The sequence below is a fragment of the Citrus sinensis genome, chromosome 8 (genome assembly GCF_022201045.2).
Source record: "Citrus sinensis cultivar Valencia sweet orange chromosome 8, DVS_A1.0, whole genome shotgun sequence".
NCBI classification, from domain to species: Eukaryota; Viridiplantae; Streptophyta; class Magnoliopsida; order Sapindales; family Rutaceae; genus Citrus; species Citrus sinensis.
The window spans coordinates 12,380,540-12,392,753 of NC_068563.1; the positions used below are offsets into that span (position 1 = coordinate 12,380,540).

At 34.7% G+C, this 12,214-nt stretch overlaps 1 protein-coding gene across 7 annotated transcripts; it reads right to left on the reverse strand.

The window, feature by feature from the left end:
- Positions 1 to 230: 230 nt before the first annotated feature.
- On the reverse strand, positions 231 to 5,226 carry LOC102619085 (metacaspase-1). 7 transcript variants are annotated; one of them, XM_052432924.1, is made up of 7 exons: positions 4,693 to 5,225; positions 4,570 to 4,602; positions 3,792 to 4,122; positions 2,185 to 2,302; positions 1,021 to 1,168; positions 457 to 512; positions 231 to 360 (listed from the first exon to the last, which is right to left on the reverse strand). In XM_052432924.1, exons 1-5 carry the CDS (start codon positions 5,126 to 5,128, stop codon positions 1,130 to 1,132), a joined length of 957 nt encoding a protein of 318 aa, XP_052288884.1. In that variant the 5' UTR covers positions 5,129 to 5,225; the 3' UTR covers positions 231 to 360; positions 457 to 512; positions 1,021 to 1,129. The 7 variants fall into 7 exon arrangements, with proteins under 7 accessions (XP_052288884.1, XP_052288883.1, XP_052288882.1 ...); XM_052432923.1 differs by having other exon boundaries at positions 266 to 360; positions 451 to 512; XM_052432922.1 differs by lacking the exon at positions 231 to 360 and having other exon boundaries at positions 366 to 512.
- Between the last annotated feature and the right edge of the window lie 6,988 nt (positions 5,227 to 12,214).

A 12,214-nucleotide genomic window follows, 5' to 3' on the forward strand; every position in this document is an offset into this window, starting at 1 on the left:
AGATCTCTTTCTTGTTGAGATGGTCTGCTGTTTATAGATGATAAGTGAGTGAGATTAGGGTTTTTTCTTGATCCCTATTCCCAAGGACATGTGTCACCTATCATTACTGTACACGTTTTATTTAATTATGAAAAAAACACACATTTTTTTTTGTATGTGCCTATTTCTCTATCCTTATAACATTAGGCATAGTTTCCTTAATTTTGAATTCTGAAAACAACATGGATTTGGTTGCTTCTCTTATCATTTTTCTATATGTTTCTAGGAAATTCCATTTCGGGTGTTATTTCCCCTGAAATAGTCTTTTTTTATCTAATGAGTAGGCACCTGGTGCAATATGATGCCTTTGAAACATAGCACCTACATTATGCATAAAATAAACCTAGATTAATTTACCACATGTAATGTATTATAACTATATGTTTTTGTAAAAGCAAAAGAAAATATTACAATTACAGTATGAATTGCTTTGTGAAAATGTCGAATGTCTCAGATGCGGACAGTTGAGGCACCTGAAACCACCAAACAAAAATAACTCTTTAAATTAATCACCTTAAGAAACTTTACTCAACCAATTCTTAAACTTACCCTAAAATCACACTTCCAAACTTCATAGTCAATTTTTATTTTCTCAACAGTTAACATTTCTCTTGTTCTACCCATTATGCAGGTGATCATATTCTTGAAAGAAATTAAACCCCAAAATTAGCCTTATACTATTTCTTCCTGTAGCATAAGCTTTTCTGTGTGTGTATAAATATATACACGCTCCTATCAATGTTAAGAGCTCAATATTTGAATGTCAATTAATATGTGATTCAATTATTGGAGGATAAAATAATAATTTTAAAAGTTATAAAATTCATTATCCAATAAATTAATGAATTATAATAATGTATTCTCAAAAGTTAGAAGTTAAACATTGACATTATTAATATTGTTTGTTAAACTTTAAACCTTTTGGTCTTACAACAAGAGGCGATCGTAGGATTCTTATATGTTTCTGGTTATAAAATATACCTGGATTACGTTAGTGTCATTTGGCATTAGTGAGGGAATAGCATCGCCCATTGCAGTAAGCAGTCGACCATATGTGAGGCAAGGTTCATTTTTAACAGCTTGGATAAAGCTAGAAGTCATAGCACCTGACATCTTTGCCTGAAAAAGCCTGCATGCATGTATCATTCCAACCAACTAAATTAAACCATTTTAAATTTTGGTACATACATATATACATACATACATGCATGCATACCTAGGCAAAAGAAAGTTGAGGAACAAAATCCTGCATATATATATATTAAAAAAAAATTACATATTGTCGTATTTAATAGAAATCTATCTCCACTTCATTAAATCTTATTTGAGAAAGAAAAATTCTTCAGCCTCCATATCTCAAATGGGGATTCTAACTGCGATAGTAATAGTCCACCATTAGGAATATGATCCATCTCTTTTATAGCCAAGTTTGTTAAATATATATGTCAACTAGGGATGGCAATGGGGTGGGAAGGTCTAACCCATTCCCCACCCCATTAAAAATTTCACTTCCGTTTCCTACCCCATCCCTCAATAAATTTAGTGGGATGGGGATGATGAATCCTACCCCACCTCATTATCTATTTACTTATTTTATAATGAGTATAGATAAATGATTTCAATAAATTCATAATAAGAAACTTAAATAAAATCGTTACCATATTACAAAGTATTTAAATTATTTAAAAAAATCTCCAACAAAATGAAACAACATCTTGAAATAATATTAAAACAAAAATGTTTAAAGAGAGCAGTACGTTGAGAGAAAAAAAATTATAATAATGTTTTAGCGTTGAAAAAGAATTATAATGTAGCGTTCTCTTTTAGTTACAACATATTTATATTAGGCAAAAATAAAAAGAAAATTTATTATGCAACATTATTGAACAAAAATTTAAAAAACCATATATAATGGGATTTGGGTGGGGGTAGGGTAGGGAGTGTAAAATCAAATGCCATCCCATTAAGAATTTGGGGATTATGTTCCACCCATTTCCCACCTAATTACCTAAAAATTATTTAAAATTCACCTCATTTGAGGTGGAGCCCCGTGAGACTCCAAACTGATGAAAGATTTAGCCATCCCTAATGTCAACATAAAAAAGAACAAGAAAAAATATTGTATGTGTCAAAAAAGTTGCTCACCGAGGTATTTGCAGAGGTTTGATTATCAGAGCAAGCACTAAACGAGAGGGCTATCCCGCCGCTTGTGCCTTTATAACAAGCTGTTGGAATTCTTTGATCTTCCCATTTGTACTCTTCACTAGTAAAAATACCGTACAATAATTAGCCAAATTTTTCATAATGATTTCTTATTATTAATTCATTATAAGGGAGATCAACACATTCCCAATAACGATTTTCAGCTTTACTAGTCTTACAAATTTTAAAATATTGCAATATCCTCTTATGTCAAAGCCTTCATTGAAATCCGAATCATAAAACAATCACCTTTTTCAAGAATAAATATGCATCGGCGAAGAACCAGGACGACTAGCTTGGGATATAGACTTCGGAAAAACTTCAATCAAATCTTTCTAAACAAGAAATGCTAAAATTGGCATTTAAATATTAGGGATGGCAATAGGGAGGGGATGCGATGGGAGGGAACCGACATCTCCGTACTCACACCCGATATTTTACATATGTCCCCACCCCCTCCCCGTCCTAGTTAGAATTGGTTGAGGGAATCCCAATCCCCTCAATGAATAATACTTGGGGATCTCCAAGGGTCTCTTATCCCTAAATAACTGATACATTTTTAGTTTTTTATTTTAATTTAATTATATTAAAATAATAAATTTATAAAAAAAAAAGTAGAGTTAAGGCGACTGCTGTTGTCGAAAATTAGAAATTAGGTTTTACGATTTTTCTTTGATTTTTATCTTATTAGATAAAAGTTTAAAATATTTAACAAATATTGTTATTTAAAATATTTTAGGCCAACAGAATCTTGTCCGGCCTTTTTAATGTCCTAAATAGAAATTTAAAATTACAACTAGTCAACCAGGCCTAAAAGTTTATTAATATATATATATATTGATATTTTTTATTTATACTAATATTTAATATTTTACAATTTAAATTTTATTATTTATCATTTATTCACTAATAAATTTAAAAATTAAAAATTAAATGGAGAAATGCGGAGGGGATGAAGATTCCATCTCATGCCCGTCCATTCCCGGAATGAGAAGCTCGGTAAAAAATCATTCATGTCCCGTCCACAAATGAGAAATTGGATATAAAATCGTCCCCATACCCTCTCTGAATGGAAAAAATCTCCCAGGGTCCCCGTCCCATGAGGATTTCTGTCATTCCTATTAAGAATGTTATTTTGACCCCGATGAAAAAACTTGATTTAATTTTTAAACAATTTAATTTTTTCTTTTCCCTTAATATTTCTTAAATCTGCCGAGCCATTCTCTATAAATTACAAAAGTTTAACTTTTTTTTTCATTAATCGAATGTTTTAAATAAACAACAAAAGCACTACTGACAACTTTGACTAGGATTTTTGTGGTTTAATTTGAAGGAACTAATCATACAATTTTTTTCCCTATATATTAGTCTAGGCCGCTACCAAATTAACTGCTAGCTTGACCACTGGAAACATTGTATTATATTTTAAAACATACCTGAAAGTAAATAGTAAAACCAAAAACTATCCAAAAAATGAGTCAATCTCCTTATTATAAAAAAAATCATGTATATCTAAATAGCTAAAAAAGAATTCATATATATTTAAAAACCTGTTGATCTTGCACACAAATGGTAGGTCCAATACAGTTCCACTGTAGCAGGAATCAATGATAGCATGCAGTTTTGCACCACAGGGCAGTGGCCTTACAATGGTGGCATTGATTTCATCATCAATTATAGGGCCTTCGGTCTCATGATCAAGCGGACAGATGGTTTCATCAAACCCATCAAGCTCATCTTTCTTGTAGTCCTTTTGCCTTGATCCATGGCCTGAGTAATGAAATACCAAGGAATCTCCTGGCTGGCAATCTTGCGCTAGCCATCGCATGGCCGTTCGAATGTTTTGCTTTGTTGGAATCCTATATGGATTTTTCTCTTCTTCTGTCAAATTATACGAATATTTTGTTCATATTGGTGGATATTATATAAGAATGTAAGAGTGATGGTAAATGTTTTCTTAATCATTATAATTTTGAGTCAACTACTTAGTTAATTCCTGTATTTTCAAAATTATCTACAAGAATTATATTATATATTTGTCTTTGTTAAAATATATTTAATTATCATCTATTTTTAAACGGGTTGCATGTCAAATTTGTTTGAACTCAAAATATCCGACATCAATACTATTTCAACCTTGAAATTTTTTTAATCAAGTTGCAGTTTTGTCCACTCCTCTGCCTTACAAAAACAAAAAAATCAAAGAAAAAGGAAAATGAAGATTACAGCTGCAAAGAAACAACGGGATTTTGAAATAATTTTAAAAAAAATACAAAGGTTAACTGAAAAATAATTTACTCAAATTATAGGAACGAACAGAACATGTACCCATAAAAGTAATTGAATGCCATATATTGGTAACTGAAAAATAAGATCGAGCTTTAACGGAAGGTATTAGCCAAAAAAATGCAATAATGCTGGCTTATTAACTTAGTAGAGAGCAATTTATACCTGTCAAGATGACTACGCAGTCACTAGGAAACCCTAACATGCGAACCAAAAGAAACCACATACTCTTAACATCATTTATGCTACCAGTAAGCATGTAATTTGTATCATTATATGTTACTCCACATAGCAATGCTTTTTTCCTCCCATAAACCGGAGGAGGAGACCACGCAGGTCGCGGTTGGTCTATGTAATAATTATTACAGCCTTGTCGAGGATACTTGCCGTTTCCTGGACCAGCTGCCACATAATTGCTCGGCACTATGGTGACAACGTTATGGTGTGGTTGGCTCACTGAGCCATATACTTGAGCCCATCGCTGAGAGGATGATGGAAAGCTCGTTACAGATCGGCACGCATAGCATCGAGCGGCCACTGCCTGTGGTGGTAGCCATAGTTGCCGCCCACATCCGCTACATCTTTCAACTCTACTTGTCATATTGATTTGTATATGCTTTAGGCTAGAGAGGGCAACAAATGAAAAAACTCATATGCCTTTTCAAGGATGAAAAGACAGTGAATGGGAAAGAGCTTTGGTAATTATTTGATTCTTTCGTCATCATGCATTGATTTCATTCCTTTGATCACTAAAGAACCAGATTCGCATATATTTTTGAGAGGCAGAATATATAACAATTCTTTATATCTTTCGGTTTCGACTTGTCTAAGTAATGACTAATGAGTGCTTTTCGTGTGATAAAATTTAAAATTGCAACCTTTATTTCTATAATTCCGCAGAAAAGTTTTTAGTTCAAAGAGAAATAGAAAATAAACTCACAAAAGTTTTCTGAGACTCCTTAATTAGATAGTTTCTATTTCATTTCTGCATTAGTTAATTGCAGATTTTTTTTTTTTTTGTGGGAAGTTAATTGCAGATTTAATCACAGTGTTGTCTCGAAAAGATGCCAAGCAACTAGATTCCATTAGGGCCACGTTTATTCAATTACCGAGAAAAGAGGTAAAGGAATACATCGTAGGTACAAATGTTAACTCTTGCTTTTTCATATTAAACTTTGTTGATGAATGGTTCAAGCATCAGTTCGGTCCAAAATTCTTTTTGGCTTTTCACACTATGTAAGGAAGAGTTTCAATGAAATTCTTTATTCCTAAGGCGAATTCTAATTGTTACCTTGAAGTTGGAGCTTTCTAGTTAGACCGCTAGAACATATTTTTCTGATAGCTTGAAGTTGGAGCTTTCTGGTTAAACCGCTAGAACAGATTTTTCTGATAGCTTGAAGTTGAAGCTTTCTAGTTAGACCGCTAGAGCAAATTTTTCTAACCACAAGGTTCCAGTGGTGATGGCAGCATAGTCCTAGCGCGACAGCCTTTACCCACGCCAGCGACAGGTTTATAAATTTTTAATTTTAGGTTGAATATAGTAATTATTTTATTAATAATTGCTTTAAAATCTCCGAACCAGGTCCAAAGGCCACCTCCTCTTCCTCTACATCTACAATCCCTCCAGAAGAATCACCACAAGACCATCCCGAGCCTCTTAAAAAATCATTCTGGTATCCGCACCAGTGTCAATAAACTCGATGACAGGAATAGGTTTATGGAATTTGGAAGGAAGGATGAATTTCATCTGAACCCCTTATTAAATTAAAATACTTCAATTTAACCTTCAAAAGTATGAACACTTCAACTTACCCCCCAAATGCCGTTATTTTTAACAATTGACTGATTAAAATATGCCCATAATTCTAATTAACTAAGGATAATTTCATTTCGCCCCGTAATATCTTACATATTTCAAGTCAGATGACAAAAATAAATTTATTAATACAACCCCCCATCAAAAAAAATAGTAATAGACCTTTAAAAAATAAAATTAATTTTTACTTATATTTTAATTTAGGGTTAATACATGTTTTGAGAAATTTTAAAAAAGTAACAAATGTTTAAAAAAACTCGATCAAGTGACAATCCATTAAGTTTGGCCATTAAATTTAATGGCACAAGGATAGAATTGGAAATGTAGATTTTTTTAAGAAATAAATAAAGAAAAAATTATTTTCACTCTTTTCTCTTTTTTATTTTTTCTTTATTATATTCTTCTTTCCTCTGCCTTCGTGTCTGGTGGTGTGTGGTGCTGAAATAAATACGAGCTTTATGCACCCATGAATCTGAACTTGGAAGCTTGTTATGGAGCTTTAACCAAGTTGCTACAGCCTTGATCCAGCTTCAAAAAGCTTGCTTCCTTCACTTCAACTCAAGATTCGGCTTTTCTCCACAATTTACTATGCACACACGGGAAAGGAGAGGGAGAGAGAGAGGTGCACTGCACTCATGCCACATATTCGTGAACAGTAAACTTCCAATGGGCTGAAGTTACTTAAATACTGTGGTTGAGCACAGAGACCCCTCATGTGTTAGTACAAAATTGCCCATCCCATTATGAGCTAAAATAACACAATTAAGGATTACACTTGTCCATAATATACTATTGTATAGGGTATGTCAAAATCAAACTCATTAACATAACATTTGATCACTTAATAAATGAGTCTGTCAAAATTGCTCCATAATATTTGACATTAGTTACGTATTAATTCGGTAAAATATAGAAAACAATTAGAATGATTTATGTCAGTCCACATAATGTGAGAAATAAATCTAACAATCTCCCACTTGGACGACAGAAATCACTCTAATGATAATTTTAAAATAAAATAATATTTTGAAAACAACTGAATTAATCAATATGTGACTATAACAAAAGGTCAAATGCGAGCAAGCACCCAAAACATAAATAAGTCCAAAATGTGCCATAAGTATTAAGTCATATGTGCACTGACAGGATGCTCCATATAACAAGACACTTATAAACACGTGACTATGTAGTACTATACAAGTATAATTATGGAAATAACATGACAATGTGATCAACATGCTCATTTCCACAAAGTCCACATGTCTAGCAAAATGGGACGAAAACAATATGTCTCCTAGACCATCGCTTCTTTATAACCATAATAAGACTCTAACAAAATGTCTCGAGAAGCGAGCTTCCATTTTCATCATAATGAGACTAATACCAAGATGTCTCACGGAAACCGTGCTTTCTTATAATCATAATAAGACTGAATCAAAATGTCTCAAGAAAGCACACTGAAGCTAAGCCATAATGCTTCAGTCTTTAGTGTCCATATTGAGACTGAGCAAAATGTCTCGGACCATAATATCCTCATTATATACATAATGCCATACGCAACCAAATGTGTACACAATATATGGCATATCAATATCACATAACAATATGCACGCATAATAACAAAACGAGTAATACATAATCTCATTTAAGTTGTAACTTATAATACAAATCAGAACTCCCACTGACTCAGCATATATAAGTGGATTCTAATAATCCCATATGCGTCACATGCACCATAAATACTTTTGGAGCTAAAGCTTTAGTAAGTGGATCGACTAACATGAGTTCTATAGGTATATACTCTATTGATATGATAGAGCAATTTTCTCTCTCACAAATAAGTATTTAACATCAATGTGCTTGGAACGTGAGGAACTCCTTGTATTGTGAGAAAAAGAAATAGCTACAGAATTATCACAATATATTTTTAATGGCCTCGGTACAGCCAATATAAAAGCTAGCCCTGTGATAAAATTCTGCATCCATAAAGCTTGACGTGTAGCCTCAAAACACGCTACATATTCTGCCTCCATTGTTGAAGAAGTTATAAGTGTCTGCTTGGCACTTTTCCATGATATAGCTCTCCTGCCATCATAAAGATGTAACTAGATGTGGATTTCTTGTCTTCCAAACACCCTGCAAAATCAGCATCAGAATACCCAACTATATTCAAATAGTCAGATTGCTGATATGTCAATACAAAATCTTTAGCGGCTTGTAAATATCTGAGTACTTTCTTTGCAGCCTTCCAGTGTTCATATCCAGGATTGCTCAGGTATCTCCCAAGTACTCCCACTGGAAAAGCAATATCTGGGCGAGTACAGACTTGAGCATACATCAAGCTACCCACAACTGATGCATACGGGACTGTTTGCATTCTAGCTTTGTCTACATCATTATCGGGATATTGAGACTTGGAAAGTTTGTCACCTTTTGAAATTGGGGCTTTCCCAGAAGCACAAGACTGTAAATTGAACCTTTTCAAAATACGATCAATGTAGATCTTTTGAGACAATCCTATAAATCCTTTAGATCTGTCATGAAGAATCTCTATCCCTAATACATAATGGGCTTCACCGAGATCCTTCATATCAAAGCTGTATGACAACATTTGTTTTGTCTCAAGTAAAAAATTAATGTCATTAGCAGCGAGCAATATATCATCCACATAAAGCTCCAAAATGATATACTTGCTCCCACTGACCCTCAAGTATATACATTGATCAACAACATTCTTCTGGAACCCATAAAAGGTGACAATATCGTGAAATTTCAAATACCACTGTCTGGATGCTTGTTTAAGTCCATAAATGGACCTTTTAAGTTTACACACCATGTTTTCTTTACCAGTCTCAACAAAACCATCAAGTTGCACCATGTACACATCTTCAGACAAGCTCCCATTAAGAAAAGCTGTCTTCACATCCATCTGATGCAATTCTAAATTGAAATGAGCCACCAATACCATAATAATACGAAAAGAGTCTTTGGTAGAGACGGGAGAGTAGGTTTTTTTATAATCAATGCCTTCTCTTTGATTGAAACCCTTAGCCACAAGCCTGGCCTTGTATCTCTCTACCTGACCACTGGCATCTCTCTTAGTTTTGAAAACCCATTTGCAACCAATTGGTCTACATCCATCTGGCAACTCAACTAAATCCCAAACCCCATTGTGATACATAGATGCCATCTCATCATGCATTGCATGTATCCAAGATGAGGATTCTGAACAATTGATAGACTCTTGAAAGGTAACAGGATCAAATGATGAGTCAGCATCAAAGTCATGTTCCTGCAAATAAACAACATAATCATCAGAAATTGCAGGTCTCCTGACCCTCTCTGATCTCCTCAATTGCACATCAGTAACATCATCCTCTACAATCATAGGCTCCATATCATGATGAGGTTTAGGATCAACAGAAGAAACATCAATATGTGATAATCCCATTGCAGAAGTCGGAAAAGATGGAATAGGCAAGACCACACGTTCTTCCCTCAATGTAAGACTGCAAGGCTCAGAACTCCCACCATTGTGATCATCCTCAAAATAAATGGCACGATCAGACTTAATGATTCTAGTAGTGTGGGAAGGACAATAAAATCTAGAATCCCTTGAGCCTATACAATAGCCAATAAAATGACCACTAATGGTTTTCGGATCAAGTTTCCTTGATTGTGGATTATAGGGCCTCACTTCTGCTCTGCATCCCCAAACATGGAAATGATGAAGACTCGGTCTCTTCCCTGACCACAACTCATAAGGAGTTTTGGGCATCGACTTACTAGGTATCTGATTCAAAATGTAAGCGGCAATTCTTAAGGCTTCACCCCATAGAAAATCTGGTAAGGTGGCGTTACTTAGCATACACCGCACCATGTCAAGAAGGGTATGATTTCTCCTTTCTATAATTCCATTCTGTTCAGGAGTGCCAGGCATTGTATATTGGGCTTCTATTCCACATTCCTGAAGAAATCGAGCAAAAGGTCTAGGATTACGCCCAATTTCATCATATCGCCCATAGTACTCACCACCTCTGTCTGATCTTACTGCTTTAATTTTTTTGCCCTTTTAGAGCTTAACATTAGCCTTAAAGGCTTGAAACGCAGATAAAGATTCAGACTTTTCAGCAAGAAGTTCAACATGACCATAACAAGAAAATTCATCGATGAACGTGATGAAGTACTTATAACCTCCAATAGCAATGGGAGTTAATGGCCCACATATGTCAGTATGTACCAACTCCAGCACCTGTTGACTCCTCCGATTTCTCTCTTTTCTAGTTTTAGGAGTAAGTTTGCATTTGATACAATCAACACAAGTGTCAAAATCAGAGAAATCTAAATTATGAAGAATGTCATCTTTAATGAGTCTTTCCATCCTCTATTTAGAAATGTGACCTAACCGTTTATGCCACAACATAGAGGAATTTTCATCAACTCTAGCACGATTAGAGCTAATAACATTCATAAGATGAGCGTTGGATGATGATTCAACAGCATGAGGAAATAAATCAATTATATATAAGCCATCATATAGAGTGCCAGAACTAACTAACTCTGAATTGCGGAATAAGTAAACTTTTCTATCACCAAAATGAAATGTTTAGCCACATCTATCCAAAATAGATACAGATATCAAGTTTCTCCTAATAGAAGGATTATAAGATGTATCTAATAGATCTAAAAAATATCCTGTGGGTAGATGTAGTCTGACAACTCCTATGCTTTCAACTTTGGCTGTCACTCCATTGCCCATGTGAACTATCAACTCCCCTTCATTGGGCTCCCTCCTACTTCTAAATTCATGTAAGGAATTCGTTATATTAATGGTTGCACCAGTATCCAACCACCAAGTATCAGAAGGAACATCAACTAGATTAGATTCAAAGCCTACAAAAGCTACAGAAATACCTTTCTTTTCCAACCATGCTTTGAATCCACTACATTCAGCTCTCTTGTGCCCAGGTTTCTTACAAAAGTGGCACTTTCCCTTAAAGCTCTCAGAAGTTGAACCAGAAGTGGTAGAGGAATTACCACGTGAAGTTTTCTTTCCAAACTTTTTCTTCTTAAAAAACTTATTGCTGCCCTTTGAAGAGCCTTTCTTTACACTCCCACTCTCTTGAGTAGTTGCCATCATGACAGTGTGAGATTTCCCATTCTTCAACGATTCCTCTTCTTGAACCACATAAGCAGTCAACTTAGTGATATTCCAAGTGTCTCTCTGAGTATTGTATTGGCTTCTCAGATTGCCAAACTGTGGTGGAAGGGATTTAAGGATTTGGAAGACCAGGTAGTCATCAGGCAAATTGACATCCATGTCCTTCAGCTTTTTATGGTAACTGGTCATCTTAAAGATGTGCTCTCTCACCCCAAAAACACCATCATACTGGGTATTAGCAAGAAGCCTCAAATAGTTACCCTTTTCTGCCTTATCTACCTTCTTGAAAGTTCTTCCAACAGCTGCCAAGTAATCTTTGGCCTTATCACATGCAGGGATGCTATCTCTAGTTGTTCTATCAATGGTGTATTTCATTGTGTCCAGACAGTGTCTATTAGATTCATCCCAAGCTACCCACAAAAAATTATCAAGCATGCAAAAACAAAATCATGCTATAATCAATTACTTCTCATTCTAAGTTTCTCCAATAGCAACACAATATGTTAGGCATCCTTTAACAATATAGGAGTGCACTAACCTAAAGATAAAGCAGGCAAGTTGAATATAACACCAACATTGACCTATTACCGACAAGGTAATCAAGCCACTCAGTCGAAAATACTCAACAAATCTCTTTATCTACCCAAGCATCCTACCAAGTAGTGATTTGCCGATAGGGCAGTATCATCACCCGTATGGATCTTAGTAAT